This window comes from Carassius carassius, chromosome 38, assembly GCF_963082965.1.
Source record: "Carassius carassius chromosome 38, fCarCar2.1, whole genome shotgun sequence".
In the NCBI taxonomy this organism is placed as follows: Eukaryota; Metazoa; Chordata; class Actinopteri; order Cypriniformes; family Cyprinidae; genus Carassius; species Carassius carassius.
This window is the reverse complement of record NC_081792.1, coordinates 19549551-19569006: the sequence shown is the minus strand read 5'-3', so window position 1 is coordinate 19569006 and position 19456 is coordinate 19549551. Positions and strand designations below refer to the sequence as shown.

Sequence of the window (19456 nt, the reverse complement as noted above, 5' to 3'; positions counted from 1 at the left end):
CATCAAGGTAAAGTAAGCCTAACTGGAACCTGAGTTTACAGTAACTGCATGATCATCATTAAATATTAACTGCTTCTTTAATGCTGAAAATACAAGTAACTGAACAATAATGCATGGTCTTCTTTTCCCCTCTCCTTTCTAAGATACAAGTGACTGCTCTGAAAGCCAGTTGCATGTGCCAATAAAAGGATCTAAAATTTTACTATTTTAATTTAAATTATTCAATAAATATTGATCAATAGAATATATTTTTGTTTAAAATCAATATTTCTTGGGAAGCTCAAGGAAACATGATACAACTAAAAATCTCTGATCAAAACTTTTGTTGTTTCATTAGATTGTCATTGCTTTTTCTTGGTAATATATACATTTTAATAAATATAATGAAGAATACACGATTTCGCACACAAGACACTTAAAACATTTATACTGAAAGTTATGGCACGTTTTTAAAACCAAAGAGTTCAAAGAGAGTGCACTCCACTGAGTGAATTGTTGGAAGCACATTTGATCCCAGCATTGTCTCTGTAGCTCTGAAAGTCTCATTTGATCTTTTATGATATGTATTTAGGATAAGGAGATCAGGATGGAGATGACACTGAAGCTGAATATGACTCACTGATGTGTTCCCAAGTTTAATGTCTGATTCCATTTAGACACATCAGAGACAAACATTTAGTCCTTCAAGGAATGCTAGTGCAAGACATTTTCTGTTGTTTTTTTTTCCAAAGGGACTCTGTTTGGCAAGTCTTCTTCATCATGAATTCATGAATCATTTCAACTCAACTGGTGATGTTGTGGTGACAAAGGAAATTTTAAAGGGGACAAATACTTTCGGTCTCGAAGCGAAAGTGAGTTCCACACCACAAAAAATCCACTGATCATCTAATTCCTTTACATATCGTACTATTCATTTATATTAGTGTCCTTCTCACACAGCCTCTTGCATTGTTGCAGATATTGGGGGGTGGGGGGTGTTAGTGTTAAAAAATAAATAAATAAAAAAAAAAAAACACATGTACAATATATATATATATATATATATATATATATATATATATACCTCGTTGTCTTTATTTGGATCTATCTGGTTCAACTTTGGTCTCTCCGTTCTGCTTGTCGCTGGACTTCTGTGAGAGGTGAGTGGAAATGGTAGCTGCCTGGACCACGGCTTTGAAGCTGCGCTTGCGTTTCTGAACGTTCTGCTCTGGGTGGAAGATGATGACGTAGACTTTGGGAATGTACAACATGCCCAGGGACACCATGGCGCTCAAGCTCATGGACACGGTCAGTGTGGTAGTTTGAATGAACATCTGGTTCAGGGCAAAAAAAAAAAAAAGATTAAGAGTAATATTTCAGCCTGGCCTCAGCCACGACCTATCACATGATACAGATCAGCATTCAGGGCTTTAGAGATATCACTGCACATTACACACACACATACACATATATATTTATATATAAACTCTCTGTTGATTGTCACAGTGCATTTCCTGGAAATCAATGTAAAGACTACTAATAGTGTAAGACAAATGGCTGAAATCATCCACAAGCATTAATTTCAATCAGTTTACAATACAAACCTATAGAGTAAAAGCTACATATAATTTGCATACATTTTGTATTCAAGCAAGGTTGATTTGAGGTCAGGTATGTGACTACATATTTTTTCTTTGTTTAATGTGAGCCAAAAAAGCCTGTATATCATGTATGTTTATGACAAAAGCTGAAGATGCACAACATACATTTAATGAAAAATGTAAACACGAGAAACTATGATGTTAAAAAAAAATTCCTATTAGAAGTATGAAGATAAACAAATTACACTTTAAAATCTAAACTCAATATGATAAAATGTTAGATAAGATCCCACAAATATATATACTGCAGCCCGCTGTATAGTCTGGTATTTTATTCTTCCATGCTCTTCTTTTCGTTTACAAGAAATGAAAAGACTTGAAGGCCACCTGAGGGCCAAAAGCTTTTCGGTTGACCGGTCACTAAAAGACCTCTCTATTAGTCAGAGTATACTTTCCATTTTTAAATCCCTGTGCTTTGTAAGCAAAACCATCCCCCACAGGATGAATAGATGTGAAAAACTGAATGACTAAATGCATGAAGTGTGGCTAGCATCTGAACAGCTTTTAGGTCAACACAAAACAGCACCACAATTAAATAGCAATTACGTTAACCTGACATTAGCTACATTTCTTTAGGTGTCTTATCATCTGATTATGGCTGAAGCATACACAAGTAAATGTTGCAGCATCATTAACTGAAACACAACCATCTAATCTAGTGAAATGTATGTCTAGACACTCTCAGGGTAAAGATCATATTCCTGTATGTCATGTTAATATCAGGCACCAGCCAATCTTCTACACTAATAGCATGGAAGTAAGGGTTTTATATAGATGAGAAAATCTAGGAACAGACATGTCAACAGACCCAAATATAGACTGTTAATAGTCAAACAATAGTAAAATCATTGCAATGTAAGTGATGCATGTATCTCTGGTAATATTAAATAAAAATGAAATTAAATAATTCAGTAAGAAAACCAATAATATGATATCTCTTTTGTTCTCTTTAAATGTATCATTACATCAAGTGTATTAATAATTTTATTTTATAAAACACATTTTTTTTTTTTGCTAATTTAGTTATTGTTTCTGACTAATTTGAATGTGCTTTTTTACATACGAAAATATATAGCAATGGAAAAATCCAAATAAATGCAATGTTGCAACAAAAAGTACATCTATTTTTATTGCCTATTAAAATGTAAAAACCTCTGTTGAAAAGCATAGTCTCTAATCTTAAACTACATTTTATTTACAATTTACCTTTTCTGTGGATTGTGACGTGCCGAAAAATATGGGAACAAAGGCCAGCCAGATGATACAGGTAGTGTACATGGTGAAGCCGATGGGTTTAGCCTCATTGAAGGTCTCAGGAACCCCTCTGCTCTTAATGGCATAGACTGTACACGTGACCATCAGCACCATACTGTAGCTCAGACAGCCAATCAGAGACAGATCTGACATATCACATTTCAGGATCCCACGGGCAAACTCTGGGTTGGGGGGATGTAGCTCATCAAAGTCGACGATTGTGTGAGGTGGAACCACTCCGAACCAAATGAAAATACCTAGGAGCTGTGAACAGAAAGACGCATGAATGAATGTTTATACAAAACCAATGTCCGTAATGGTCAATGATATCTAACCTACCTTCAAACAAAATGACATCTTTGAGAAGGAGACCATGTCTCTTAACGTTTCCTCAAATAATATGCATTAACAACCATTAATGGAACACCAAAAAGAGAAGAGCTTTCAGTGAAATGCTACTCTCAAAATATTGCTGCTTTAATTATTCAATTGATAAAATGTTCTCAGACAAAAATTTATTTCAAGGACATAAAGCACAGTGACAACACTGTAAACAACTTGGAAAAGCAGTTACTCTGAACAAGAGTAATTTTAGCACTGATTATTGTGCAGATAATTTAAATTAACATTGACAATGTTGTGCTATTATAAACAAAATGTGTATATATTTTATATACATAAAAATGTATATATTTAATTGTTTTATATATATATATATACTAAACTAAAGTGAATTAATATATATAAAATTATTATTATTATTATTATACATTTTCAACAAACAAAATGTTTATATATATATATATATATACTGTATATATATATATTTCAAGACATACATTAATTCACTGTATATACTGTATATACTACATGTTATAAGTTATGTGTAATTTATTAATTTTTTATTTATTCAAAATGTATGTTGGTCTCCAGCTCGCTTTGAATAAAAAGCATCTGCTAAATGAAGAAATGTAAATTTATCACAGACATACACGCACCTGTACTGAGATCAAAATAAATGTGATGATCAGTTGGGACGTGGGGCTGATAAACTTTGGTGGTGTCACTGATTTCTTTCCCTGCTCAAAGATCCTGTAGATCCGATTTGTTTTGGTGAGCATGGCAGAGTAACTGATGGACATGCCCAGCCCCAAAAACAACCTGCGAAACGCGCACACCACGGTGCTCGGCTCAGCGATCATGAGGAAGGTGATGAGATAGATGAGGAAGATGCCCGTCAGGAGAACATAGCTGAGCTCTCTGCCTGAAGCGCGGACTATGGGGGTGTCATTGAAGCGGATGAAGGTGATGATGACTCCTGATGTAGCAAGAATGCCCAGCACTGCCAGAAATACTGGGATAATGGCCCACGGAGAGCTCCACTCCAGCTTGATGATGGGAGTAGGACGGCAGCCAGTGCGGTTGGACGTGGGCCTCATGTCAAAGGGGCACGTGTCGCAGTTAAACTCATCCAGGAGGTACTGATAGCCATCACATAGTTCACAGTGCCAGCAGCACGGCACACCCTTCACCATCCTCTTCCTCTCCCCAGACTCACAGGGAAAACTGCAAACCGAGTCTGGAACCAGTTTACCCCCTCCAGACCACTGCATGTCCTCCGCCTTACAGAAAGAGAGAGGACATTTCAAGAACACAAATCCAAAAATGTTCCAAACTACAAAGGGGCTTAACACGCTTACACTGAGTCGTAAGTGGTTGGTCCACTGGCCGATGACTTTATATCCCGGGTTGGTGGTATTGGAAAGCTGGTACTGGAAGATATCGTATCGTCCTGGGGCATCACCGTTTTCATTAAACATCACACCTGTCCCAGCGCTCCCTTCAGAGTAAAAAGAGGTTTTGATATTCAACATCACTAGTTATTACTTCAAATGCAATTATTTGAAACAACAGAATAGAAATGGGCCACTTCAAGGGCATAAAATTGGATTCATGCATAGAAACACACACTTCGGCACATCATTGTTCTTTTTCACCCTTTGATTTTATAGTAAAATTGTCAAGCAGAACTTTAAAGGTGACTTTTCCATATCAAAGGTTGTTTACAAGAAAATATGGTGTTGTAATCGACAAAATACACACGTCTCAGATGTAATTCTGTAAAGATAGATGTGTTTCAACAAAGCAAACTCAATCCCAGGTTTCTTTCAGTAAACCAGAGTTTACAAATCACTAGGGGCAAGGTCTCCACGTGGCGTGATTTTGTTCCCCTTAGGCTCTCAAAGCTGAAAAGATTTTCATACAAGAGTGTGAGGACGTCCACTGTGCATAAACTGAATAGCTGTGCTTTTCATAGAAATCTCTTAGAAGTGAGTGACGAAAAGAAAAAGGATTTTCACAGAGAGATAGCGCTGAAAAAAGGAAATGCGCCTTGTGTTTGGAGAGAGGCTGCCCTAGGGAAAATCAAAGACAAGGAAAGAGACGAGGGGAGGGGGTTAAAAGAAGTATGTGCGCTGCTGGATTGTGCATTAGTGGATCTCTTCAGGCTGGGATTGAGTGCTGACCTCTCTTGCCGCACTCTGACTAACCCATGGGACTTGCATGCCTCCTCCTTGGAAACAGCAGCTTCGTTTCTGGCCTTTCCCCTCTTGTAGAAACTACTCTTCACCTATTTTCACCTGACAGTCTCACAGTAAAGGAAATATCATCGATTTGAGAGTGTTTGGCAAAAGCTGTTTATTATGTGTAATCTTCCTGGCAGAGTGGAACAAAGCATTCCTCGGAAATAAAAGCTTACATTCAAATTCTTGAGATGTTCATGTAAGTCTTGCACTGTATGAATACAGACCCAATGCTAAAATTCTGGCCGTTTCAAGGTCTCTTTCACAATGTTTGAAATGGCTCACATGCTTCAGCTGTGTCCTTGGGAAGGCTTACCATTAAAACTGACAGCACGGATGTAACTCAGCAGCATTCTTCCATCCACCGGGTCCATTTTGTCACAAACGCCCATCGAACCTGGACAGAGGTCCATGTGCATGCTATGGAGAGCATGGGCCATGGCGTAGACGGCGTCGATCACAAACTGCACCTTCCCTTCCTGTTCATATACAGAATCCTGGCTGATTCGTTCCTCTCCTGAATGACCGAAAGCAACATGACAGGAATCTAAAAGCAATGCTGAGGGAATAATCCACTTAGATGTGCTTTACATGTCTTAAAAGCATAAGAAAGTATGATAATCCAAGTACTACTGCATTTATAGGAGTAATTTGTTGGAAATTATGTCCTCGCCTGTGCATTTCCTCAGCCCGCTGTCTCCTCGGATGCCAAGACGTGTCAGTTTGCATTTGAAGTCATCCTCCCAGAACTCAGCAAACCAGATGTTCCTCCTGTTGTTTTCCAGTGATCTTGATGTGAAGTATTGGTCAAACCCTGAGAAACAGATTAAAGGGATATGAAAAAATGTAACATTGTACTGTTTTTTTTTCAACGGGACACATAAGTAGAATTTTTGTGTTTTCCTTCTTATTTTCAACTACTGTTTTGCTACAGCAAAAGCTGCATAACAATTCTTCAAAAATATGTGTTCCACAGAAAAAAACAGGACCCAGGTTTGGAATGGCATGGATGATTACAGAATTTTTGGATGAACTATCCTTTTAAGTAATTACATGAGCAGAAATCTTCAGAATAATTGACCTACCGGTAAGCCCCGCCCCCCTTAGTTACTGTTGCTAACTCGGACAAACAAACGGAGTTGCTCACTGTCTTACAATAATTACAGTAAAACAGCTTTCAGTAAAAGCTTTCAGTAAAAGCTTTCAGTAAAACCTTCTTCCGAGGTGTTTCTGATAAATTTGGGACACAGATGGGACACTCAAATGGGACTTAAATATGCCATGGAGGGATATATAAAATAAATTAAAATAAAATATACAGTTCACAGTGTAAAAGGGGGAATTAGGTTAAGGTCGTCACGATCGCAGTGACAACATCCCGGATCAACACGTTCATATACTGCAGCGTAAGATTAAATTATTTTACATTTAACCAGATTAATATGGAGAGACACTCTCATATAGACCTTCGTTTATGTGTTTTTGACTTTCACTGCACGGTACACGACGTGAGAACAGTTCGCTATTTAGATTTGTGCGTTAGCATGAACTCACTAACTTTAACGCTAAGATTAGCTCGTTTTAGCCAGAGATACCTTGCTGAAGCACAAGATGACATTAACATTCTCCTTGAGCAGATTTTGATAAAGTGTAACTTAATGAGAGTAACAACCAGAAAAATTCATCTTCATCAAGTTTTCATCTTCATTATGATGTTTAGGGACATTTTGCTCTGTTTCGGTTAGATTTAGGAAATGGAATAAATTACATTTCCTATCCTCTCAGGATACCTGGAATTAGCATTAAAAGTACCCTAAGCACTTTTTTTCCCCCATTTTTGAAGCATAAACACAATGAAACCGATGCAAGCTTCGGATCTTCTAATGTTTCTCTATGGCTTTGAAACCTAAAGATGTCCGAGTTCTGCTCCCTGTGCAACTGATACTCAACTGGCATTGGCTCATCTGTGTTCGATTGGAGGGGCTTACCAATAGTTCAACTGAGACTTTCAGTTGGATTTTTTTATTTAAATGATCTAGCCTTTATTGATTTTGTAGTTGCCTGTGTTGTCATTTTATACCCTCAATGGATGCCCGCTTGGGGAGGATAGTAACTGCACCCTCAGCCACGTCTTCCAGGTTTAGGATGGGTGAGTTTTTTGCTCCCCAGCTATCAGATCCCACAAACAAAAAGTGACCTGTAAGATTGGCTCTTTTTGCTGCTTCCAGGACACGCCTACAATACAAAGAATACAAAAATATCAGACACCTCACAAAAGGCAGGTTTCATTAAAGATAAGGATATGAGATCCATCATAGTTAGGAATCTGTTGATTGCTGCTGATTTCAAAGCGAACTTTTAATGCATTTAATGCTTCCTTGCTAGATAAAATATTAATATTTCCACACAAAAAAAGCATTGATAATAATAAGAAATGTTTCTTGAGCACTAAATCAGCATATTAAAATGATTTGTGAAGAATCATGTGACAGCTTTGCTATCACAGAACTTAATTACATGTAAATTTTTTATAATATATAAATTTGACAATTTATAGTATTAAAATAGAATATAGTTCTTTTAAATTCTAATAATATTGTAATATTTCTCAATGTTACTGCTTTTACTGTATATGCCTTGGTGTGTGTGTGTGTGTGTGTGTGTGTGTGTGTGTGTGTGTGTATATATATATATATATATATATATATATATATATATGTAATTTTTATGTATTAGCAGCATTTTATATTATGCAAATTAAATTATATTATGCAAATGCAAATTAGACTAGACTAAAAATTCACACTGTGGTACATTCATATGCAATAATTTCTTCCAAGACTCCTGATATTCCCATTGTAAGGTGATTAATCTGTTCTCTAATCATTTATAAACCCTTTCCAAGGCCATACCTCCTGCCTCAGAGAGATTCAGAATTACCACTAAAAAGTTACTCACTTGATGTCATCTTCATTAGCGAAAATAATAACCCCTCTGGCATTGGATGTCTCCATTAGCCTTTTGATGATCTTGTCAAACTCTCCTGGTCTTGGCTCCCTAGGAATTTTTATGGACTGTGCGATACAAAGACCTGGGGAAAAAAAAAGACAGACAGTTTTGAAGGACTCTGAGGACATTACATTTTACTTTAGTTATGGAAAATCAGGGTATGGTAATTTATGGTAAATTAAGCTGCAACCAAAACACATGTATTTGTTTACATATATACATTTATATATGCATTCTTTAATTCAATTTTTTAGCAATTCAGTTTTCTGTACCTGCCTCCCTTGATAACTGAACGAAAGCATCTACACCACTCTCTCCATAATTCCCCTCTGAAGCCAGAGTAGAAACATAGTTCCACCCCATGGCTTTGACAATGTCCACCATCGCCTGGGCCTGGAAGGAATCGGGTGGCACGACTCGGGAGAAAAAGTCGTAGCGATTGTTGTCACTAAGTTCAGGTGCTGTTGAAGCATAACTGATCTGAGGTATCTGCAAAATGAAAGATGCATAAAAGATCAGCGAGCAGCAGGACTCACTTTCCATCAAAATGTGAACATGAATTTCTCTGATCTGTATATGTCTGAACATTATTTATAAAACAGTAGGCGAAAAGTACCCGGATGACCCAGATTACATCCGGCAGAATTCGGAAGAGCACATCAAATGAACACTTTACTATGCCATGAGGCCATGGGAGAGGATTTGTGAGTGTAAAGTGTCACAATAGATGCTGGCCACATAATGTTGGTCAAATAAAAATAACAACATGGATGTATTATGTCCAAATTACAGTGGGTTTAGAAAAGAATTACCCTCTTTAAAATAATCACATTTTGCTGCTTTGCAGCCTGAAATGAAGATGGACACAGTTTTTGTTTTATCCAGCTGTACTCAATGAAACGTACTTGTATAACATCCTAGTGAAAGATAAAACACAAACAAGCAGAAAAAAAAAATCTCTGATTTGGAAAATGGATCGCCACTCTCCTAAAAAAGTGTTCATTCCACTCAATCAGGTGTAGCTAATCACCTTCTCAATGGCACAAAAGGCCATTTGCCTTTCATCTGTGATCAGCTGTGCTCATTTTGATCAGCTCAGCATGAAAAGAGCTTTCCTGGAGCATTTCAGTCCTTGTAGTGTAACTGAAGCAAACAATTAACTATGGGTGGCAAGGCACTGTCAAAAGATCTCCGGGATAAAGTTGTGGACAGACACTAGTCAGGAGATGGATACAAAAATATTTAAAATGCTTTAGCAATGCATAGAAGCACAGTCAAGTCTATTATTAAGAAGTGGAGTGTATTTGGTACAGCACAGACCCTCTCTGGATCAGGACGTCACTCCAAACTGGATAAAAGAGCCAGGAGGAGACTGGTCAGAGAGGCAGCCAAGAGCTACAGCAACTCTGAAGCAGCAGCAAGAATTTATGACAAAGAGTGGTCATTGTGTGCATGTGACAACAATATCACAAATTCTCCACAAATGTGGCTTGTATGGAAGAAAAAAAAGCATGTACTGCAAGAAAAAAACACTCCTCAAGAAAAGCCACATGCAGTCACAACTGAGCTTTGCCAAAACACACCTTGAAGATTCTGAGGCAGATGAGACTAAAATGTATTATTTGGCCTCAACACCAAATGGTATTGTCTGGCAGGTATCTGATAAAGCTCAACATCCAAATAACAGCATTCCTACTGTACAGTAAAGCATGGAGGTGGTAATGTCCTGTTATGGAGGTGTTTCTCTGCAGCAGAGACTGGAGCACTTGTCAGGATAGGAGAGAAAATGGATGGGGCAAAATACTGTCAAATTCTTCAGGAAAATCTGCTGCACTCTGCCAGAAAGCTGTCAATGGGAAAGAAGAATGTCAAACATGACAATGACCCAAAGCACACAGAAAAACTGAGAACACAGTGGTTGAAGGAGTAAAAGGTGATGTAAAAATGACTTGAAGACTGCAGTCCACAAACAGTCACCATCAAATTTTACTAAACTTAAAGGGGGGGGGGGTACAATGGTGTTTCGTGTATTCAAAGTTGTCATCAGTGTTAAAGAGATGGATTCTCATGCTAAAAACATGGCCAAAGTTTTAAAAAATTATTTAGAAGAATGACTGAGAATTTCTGTGTCGAAAATCTTACTTCCGGGTTGGTACAAGTTTCGGCAGTTTTTTTTGATCGTGGATCTAATGACGTAGACGAGAGCGGTCTTTATATGAGCATTTCTTCCGGAAAAGCGCACCCGCACACACACATTGACCAGAGGAGAGCGAGACCGCGCACATCAAAGCGCTTCAAAATCGTCGCCAGCGCTGCATAGGATTTGTTCGAGAATGCCTCCAAATAAGTACATTTTTGGATGTGAGGGAAAGTTTACCTTGTTCAGCTTCCCCAAGGAACCCAGCGTTACATGAACAGTGGATGCAGTTTGTTTTTCCGGGGCAGCAACGGAGTGTATCAAGTGCCTTTGTGTGTTCTGTTCATTTGAGTGACGAATGTTTTATAAACAAGGCCCAAGTCGACGCTGGATTTGCACATCGTATGCTAAATTACAGCAAAAAGTGGTTTAACAAAAGACTGACACAAGGAAGTGATCTTTCTTTTTCAGGGTTTTTTTTCTGACATGTTGGTGTTATATCTTTCACTTGATGTTATAAGTTGCACTGTGTAAGTACAACTGGATAAAACAAAAACTATTTTTGATGGACAAAGTATATGACAAAGTATCTTACTGGGTCTAAGATATACACAGTTTTTCACTCACAAATTGCAGGTAAATTTCACAAACAGTAACAAAGAAATGGCAAGTAATACACTGAATAAAACATGACATTTTGAAATCAGTATTTTCTTGTATTTCTATAGTCTATAGTATTTCTCTTTCTACAATGGTCTTTGAATTGACACTTTGATTTGAAAAATAACTTTTTACAGGCTTCTCTTGTTTACTGAACTGTTATATAAAAGAAGTATCACTCCAAGTATACTCCTTTGTGATATAATCAGGTTTTAAGATCATCATATTCAGTGCAACAGCACAGTTGTTCGTGTTACATTGTCCTAGCAAGTCTTTTGCAGAAAAACAACCCTAGTGGTAATGTTCTCTGCAGCACATAAAAATCCTGGGGAAATACAGATGGCACGAGCTACCACTGTAAAAGCATTTGTTTGTATGAAAAAAGGATGAGAAGATTAATTTACTGTTGTGCTAGTTTCTTAATGATGCACCTGATGTCATTGGACTAGGCTTTGCACAGACTAATATCTGCTGAGCCCGTGTGGCTTAATGAAAGGTTCTTTAAAGAAGCCGGACAGCGGACAGTGAGAAAAGGTGGATAAAGACCGGAGAAGGAAAGAAAAGGGAGAGGACCATTTGACAGATTATCTGGAAGGATTAGAGGGGTTTTATTCAAATTACGTTAAGCTCAGAGGGAGAGAGACAGATCAAGAGACAAGGTTGCCATTTCTCAGCCATAAGCCATACAATATATTTAATTCTACTAGCTTAGATGCTGCGACATATTTAACCACTCCTCCCCCATCATGCAACATATACATTACAGTGTGTGGCACTCCTGTTGATCTACCAATGACCATCCAGACACTTGTTACATCTTGCATGAGAAATAACTCATTTTTAAGTTTGCAAATGCAAACTATCCATCCAACCATCCAAATGCAATTCTAATACATTAGTTTCATGCAAATATACAAGCAAAAAACATGGTTATAGGGAGACATTACTGAAATATTTAGTCTCAGATACTGATTTGTTGCTATCCTCATGAGTCATGTCAAGATTAACAGCAGTCAAATGCCCATATTTCCTAGAAGTGTTTCAATTTATTCTCTAAGCATCCATTTTTGTAAAAATATGAGTATCTGCATTATTTTGTCATGATCTGACCCTTAAAAGTAACTTTCACTGTTTTCCAAATACAACCCAAAATATTCAGGTTGATTCATCCAGATTAAATAATATTTCTGATTTTATAAAGTTAATTTAAAATAAATTTTAGGTTACCCGACAATTACTATAATTTTTTTTTAAGTATAGTATACTCTACGATTTATTAAAGGGGTCATATGATGCGTTTAAAAAAATTTCTTTCTCTTTGGAGTGTTACAAGCTCTTGGTGCATAAAGAAGATATGTAAAGTTGCAAAGACTAAAGTCTCAAATCCAAAGAAATATTCTTTATCAAAGTTAAGACTGCCACGCCCCCCTAAAACAGCTCGTTCAAACACGCCCCCACATGTCTACATCACTATGTGGAAATATTTGTGTAATGCCACCCAGATGTTCATGCAAAGAAAGAAAGCATTGATTTAGTAACCACAGTTAGTGTTGAAGCAGCTGTGTCAGGGAGATGCTGTGTGTTTCTAGGCGAAAGCAAAAGCACTTTATTTGGCTTTCTGAAAGTAGGTGCATTTAGGAATCTTTAAGATTACTTTCAACAGAACAGCAAAGCATTTTATGGACGACAGTTTCGTGAACCTAGGAGAGGAGGTCATTCTGACTTCTACGACAATCTGGCACTTCTGAATCAGCTACTGTAAGTATGTTTTATTATTTGTTTAAGTATTTGCTATTGAATGTTCAAATGCTGAGAGAGACAGGGTCACACAGTGGAGTCAGCTGTCTAAACCATCTGTGGCTTGTGTACTGCAAACAAACTATCGGCTTGAACTGATGGTAAAGCTAAGGACATTATTAAATGTCTTTACTAGTGATGGGTCGTTCTCTTCATCAGGTGACAGACCCATAAGCTTTGACCTTAGCAGTCTGAGTCGGAAAGGGACTTAATAATAATAATAACCAACTCTTTATTACCTTTGTTACAACATTCAGTGTATGGAAAATAACCATCATGACATAAATTCACACATTCATAAACTGTAAGAAGTAAAAAAAACTAAAATTTGAGATGGAGAAATGCAGTAACTCTAAGAGTAGGTAATAATTATAATAATTATAATGATGATGATGATGATAATAAAAACTATACACCCGTTTGTAATGAAGCTTGTAAATTAATTTCTTTATCCAATGCTGTCACGTGACAAAAGAAAGAACGATAGGTTAAAGCCTTTTATGCAGTCTATGGTTGAAACTTATGGGGCTGTCACGTGATGAAAGAACGACTCAAACCCGAAGACTTGTCAGATAAGAGGTGAGCTAATCAGGCTAAAGACCCAGGTAAACAACAAATTAATACTTTCTGTTTCTTATAGAATTGTAGTTTTGTATTGTTTGTAGTATGATCAACGTTTGTGTAAGTACTAGTAGACATCTTAGGGAAGTAACACGTAACAATTAATTATATTTTGATAAATATTTACAAAATGAAAATGTTTTTGTTCATTTTGCTAAAATGAGACTCAAAGGTCAGAGTCTGTAAAATTATCCAAACTTCCAATCACTAGTCTTTACATTTATTTTGAAAGATGAAGCTCGCGATTATGGAAAGGAGTGTTACATTTCCGCCGAGTGCTTGCGGTATTTGGCCAATCACAATGCACTGGGTCAGTTGGCCAATCAGAGCAGACTGCGCTTTTTGGAAGGAGGGACTTTGTAGAAAACAACACATTTGGGAGAGGTGGGGCATAGAGGACCTACAATAATGTACAGTATTTGAAATATAATGTGTTTTTTGAACATTAAAGCATGTCAACATATTCTATTATACCAAATAAACAAAATAATAATCTTTAAAAAAGCATCATATGACCCCTTTAAAGATTTACAATATGATTTAGATTTTATAATGAGTTTTTGTTTAAGGAAATTCCAAAGTATTCTTTTAAAAGTGACAATGTTGCAAGATAAAAACTTTTCTGATAACAGGGCAGCTGCATTTCTCTGGGCTCACGCTTGATTTCCCATCAGGAGTCTGAGATGGTCAGAAGGCTTTAATGGAGAGCAGATCCTGCGTAATGCTGTAGTTAATATCTGCCATCCTTAGTTCCCACTTACCAGAACTCAGTAAGGAACATAGACATAAACTAGTGGGAAGATTGACATTTATAGAAAAACATTCAAGATTACACTTTGATGGTTTTGATTGATATTTTTAATCTCTGTGTGACTTAATCATTGTGGTAAGTCCATACACACAGTCTCTTTCATTAATCGATTTAAACTCTTCATTTGCTCCCTTTCAGTCACTATTTAAAATTATTCGTGGAGGTCTCTTTGTTCTTATTGTATTACAATATTTGACAAAAACACTGTAAAAATATTGATGTTTATTATTATGTACTGTTGTACATAAACAAAAATAATCATTTTGTGGAAAACAGTGTGGAAAACTACCTTGATAGTTAATAAATTATTCATTTTGTTTTAATTGTATTTTACATCATGCACTAAACATTATGAATAAGCTGTTTGGTTGAAATTATACTTTTAATAATGAAGAAAACAAACCTGGGAAGATATCAGGGTAAAATAGGGTAAAAGATTTTAAACTATACAGTTGATTAACCAAAGTACAAGATTGTTTTGCATTACATGTTTTCTGAAATGTTATGTTAAAATATGAAAATGAGCATATTGGATAAAGTCATGTTCAAAATTCTTGTTTAATTTTGTTGTCATATTAAAAATGTATTTGTTAGAGAGAGAATTTTGCATATTACTCCATTTATCATAAAATACTGTTAACAGCCAGAAAACTGTTTTAAGGAATTAAATATCATATAGATCAGGCAAATAATATATGCACCCCCTCCACCCCTCCACCTTCAGTATTTGGAAAATAATAAAACACTCACAACTCACAAGTTTGGTGAACGTAAGAGCTGCTGGATTGGAGATTTCTGGCCCAGTATATGAGGGGGAAAAAAAGCTTTGAATATATGTATTGCAATTGAAATCTACAGAAGCAAATAGATAAAGTGTATAAAGTGTAATAAAATAATGTGCTTTTTTTTAAGTATGCAAAAAAACAAAAAAAACTATGATTTTGCCTGTAGTGTTTTCTAGATACGTAAGTCTGGGTGACACTTTTTATTCCAATAAATATTTCTCAAAGTTCATTTGCTCATTTATTCAACTAGCCCCAGTCTCCCCTTTATCCAATACTATAAAAAGGATAGAGAATTTAGATATGATTGTTTTAGCTATATCAGCCAGTCGTGTTCCAGAGTGTATCACTAAAAGTAATGAATAATCACAGCAAAATATGATTACGATGTACAAATTCCAGGTATAATGTCCTGAGAGAAACCTAATGGAGCTCTGACTAAGTCACTTTTATTTTGTGAATTGTTTATCTTCCCTGAAACTGTGATGACTGAAAATGATTGCAGATAACTCCTGGGTGAGGTTATCAGCTCATGTACTAAAGCACACGCAGCCTGATGCGGTGACCACAAAGAACACTATTGATTAAAACAAATGAATAAAAAAATCCGAAAAAGTGGCAGAGGGTGGAATGAAATTGAATGTAGCTCAGGTGTAGGATTTACTGAATGACGGTCTGAAAATGAGAAAGGACTTGAAATTAAATGACATGCACACAGCACATTTCACCTTCGTGGTTGTCAAAAACATTTCTCACTTCAAAGAAAATCTGATGCACTCTCCCTCAGAACTAAATAAAGGAAGAATCTATATTGTTTAAGAAGCTCTTGCTGAGAGGGCAGTGAGTTGAAACACAATCCAAACCTTTTAACAGAATTAGTTATACTTCCTGCAGCACTGCAGACTCCAGTCGTGCAGCAAAATCATGCAAGAGCTCCTCACAAAACAGAAGGGAATCCAATGACTGCCACACACATATACAACATAAACAGAGCCTTACAAATCACACAAAAAACATCACCTAATTACAAATCTGTCTTACAGAAAGACACTAAAGGCAAAACCATTGTATTTACATGTAATGGTAAATTTTGAGATTTTGTTTCATACCATGTCTTCTTAAAATTAAGGCATAACGTGTGGAAAGAAAACTTCCAAAGTGTACATTTATTTATTTATTTTTATTTTTTTACATTTTGAGGTTTTGCACCTGTAGATTTCAAATACAATACACACTTTTAAAAGCTGTTTTCTCAAAATAAGTTTTTTTTTTCTCACACACTTTGTCTGAAACCTTCCCTTCAGTAGCACTACTTTGCAAACTTCGCAGTTTTGTTTCTATCTATATTCTATATTATTAAGATTTTTACAGATGGGTTTGCTCATTATAACATCCACTTGATTTGTTTTATACTTATATTTTATTTATTGAAAGTATTTTCTGATTTATGGAGAGATGTTCAAAATCCTACCTCAGTCTTCTGAATGTATGCAAATGAGCCCATATTTAATTAACTAGTGCCTCATTTGCATATTAAGACATTACATTTTAGAAAACTTGTGATACAAAACAATTGTCTTAGTGTCCTGTGAATAATAAACCAGCTAAATGGTGATTTTTTTTTTTACACTGTTCACCTGTAGTTTCACGCTTTGAAAATTAAGAATTTTTCCTGTAACTGAGGGAATCATCATTAAAATGTAATTAATTAAAATTAGGTTTATTAAAAAGATCTCTTACCGCAAACAGACGAAGGACGTTGGCCACCATTATGGACACTGAGCTGGCCGAAGCCCCGATGACCCCTATCACACGCTCCGGTTTTGGGATGATGGGTGGTTCTCCGTTGGAACAGCGAACATCTGAGTTGTCCTTCTGGATGAGGGCCTGGACAAAGGTGAGGGACTGTTCCAGTGCGTACGTATCCCTGGAGCACGTGTCCAGTATCCTGGCACCCAGGGTGATGTTAGGAAGCAGGTCTGGGTCACTGTTGATCTGGTCCAGCGCATACAACATGGCCTCCATACGATGGATCCCCTTCTCCTTCTTAATTTCCCCACAAGGAACACCAGCGGGGCCCCTGGAATGCACAGGAAAAAGGCCTCCCAGAGTGACGTCCCCCTCTATCTTTATGGAATGAGGCTGAGTTTCTGAGGAGGCCAAGGTTTCTGGAGTGAATCCCATCATCACTATCCACATGACGTGAATCAGGGAGCTCACACGTTGTCCGGGCGCCCCGCTGATCCTGCGGCGATGACATAGTGATGTTGTGTGGTGCTGTGATGTCATAGTTGTCGTAGTAGTCTTCTACTACAGCACAATGCTTTCTTCTCTACCTGTGTCTCCTATGGAGAAATGAGACAGAAGGTGTACATGAAAAATGTATAAAACATACCTTATGACAGCACTACTTTGCATGTGATAATGCAGCTGAATGTTTGACCTCTTGACCCACACTCACTGCTTTTATAAAGATTACATTTAAAAACTATAAATATAATTCAATACAAATACATTTAATTAAATATAATAATTACAGTATATTAATATATAATTTAGAATATTGTAAAAAAAATTGTAGTAAGATTTTAAAAGTATATAAATGTTAGTTAATACAGAATAGGAATGTGTTATATTTTGATTAAATATGTGATCAATTACAATGCCTATTTAAATAATAAATTTATATTATTACCGTTTTTACAAATACACATTTCTTTTACAACTTGCCATTCCGTTTATTTATTTAGATTTTTTTTAACCAAGGATTAAGGCTTTGATTTCCATTTTTCCTATTTCATTTCTTCCACCAGAAATATTCAACAAAGAATAAAAAATAGTACTAAACAACTTGGTTACATATTCATATACCATGGCACAATGATATTGAAAGGTACTTTCAAAAAATACCATATGCATATTCTTTTACATCCTTTATACTTTATACTATATTCAAGGAAGAACAATAGCCTATATAGTTTTTGTATACCCTGATACAGTGCATATAATGTAATTATATTATTCATTACACATTTGAATGATCAGCTACTTTATTTTTTTATAATTATTCTTCCAAAATTATATTTCAACCTAAAGTCTCTGTCCTCTAGAAAATGAATTCACTTTGTAAGTCTTCGCACTCAACAGACCGCTGAGAATAAAGGGCATGTATAGGCATGCTTATTAAAATTTTATGTAAATTAGCTCATGCATATTCAGCAACAGGTGAGCGGAAAAGTGCTATATTTGGATTAAAAACTGAAGTTGCTGCGGGAAGACACGCGCGCGACCGTTCGATCGAGTGTTGAGGGGAACAGCAGCACTAATCCTTCTTCACCATATATCGCGTTACCTGAATACACATTTTTACAACATCGTAACATTTTACCCACATTTAATTAACATTCAATATACTGACATAAAGATTATTAGTTTATTCGCTTCTTAAAAATGTCTCACCGACTGCTGCAGATGCCAGTGTGCGCCCATCTGAAACTGAAGTTTGATGGTTTTGAAGCACGACGGCAAACGTCACCAACATCCGAGTCTTCAGCTCTCATCTTAAAACGTCCACAGCCTTCTCACACGCAAAGACGAGCTAAATATTTTTTTTTGATTCAGATACGATCCTAACATAGAAAGTATTCAGAACCTTAGTAAAACCTAAAACGCGGGAAAAGGTGGAAATGCCCAAACATTCCACAACTGTGCTTCTACAAATCACTGTCAAATCCTTTAAAAGCCACCTCACTCTGTCTCTCCCTCACTCTCTCCCTCTCTCTCTTTGTCACTCACTCACCCACTCAGTCTCTCTCTCGATGTGCACTAATGGGCACAGATTGGGATTACCACATGCATGCATTTGAGAAGTCTGAGAGAGATGGACCGTATATATTTTTAATGTGAACTGCTAGATATAGTTCTCTGCATTCAGACCGTCTGCTTATAAGCAACAATCCCTCCTGGTCTCATCATAAGGATTTACATGCTTTGTTTAGCAGCTACATTTTAGAATGATTTTATGTTTTTTTTATATATATATATATATAAAGACAGATAATCTAGTTGACCTCACGGTCACGTGTGTTTTTAAATGGTAGTGTATAGGCTTTCTCTAGTCCTTAATAGCACCATCACTGAAATATATATGGGCTAATGCTTTT

At 36.5% G+C, this 19456-nt stretch overlaps 1 protein-coding gene across 1 annotated transcript; it reads right to left on the bottom strand.

The window, feature by feature from the left end:
• Window positions 1–1029: 1029 nt before the first annotated feature.
• Window positions 1030–18899, bottom strand: LOC132119515 (metabotropic glutamate receptor 6-like). Its single transcript, XM_059529552.1, has 11 exons — window positions 18753–18899; window positions 17034–17638; window positions 8758–8974; window positions 8435–8567; window positions 7557–7711; window positions 6150–6290; window positions 5793–5993; window positions 4595–4734; window positions 3893–4516; window positions 2847–3158; window positions 1030–1313 (listed from the first exon to the last, which is right to left on the bottom strand). Exons 2-11 carry the CDS (start codon window positions 17580–17582, stop codon window positions 1074–1076), a joined length of 2712 nt encoding a protein of 903 aa, XP_059385535.1. The 5' UTR covers window positions 17583–17638; window positions 18753–18899; the 3' UTR covers window positions 1030–1073.
• Between the last annotated feature and the right edge of the window lie 557 nt (window positions 18900–19456).

What these genes read in the sequence shown, in the direction of transcription:
- LOC132119515 (XM_059529552.1), bottom strand. Translation starts at nt 17,582, where the DNA reads ATGACATCACAGCACCACACAACATCACTATGTCATCGCCGCAGGATC. An exon ending in ACGTCCTTCGTCTGTTTGCG is followed by an intron (nt 8,975 to 17,033) that starts GTAAGAGATCTT and finishes TTCATTTTGCAG; the next exon opens with ATACCTCAGATCAGTTATGC. An exon ending in TTATTTTGATCTCAGTACAG is followed by an intron (nt 3,159 to 3,892) that starts GTGCGTGTATGT and finishes TTCTGTTCACAG; the next exon opens with CTCCTAGGTATTTTCATTTG.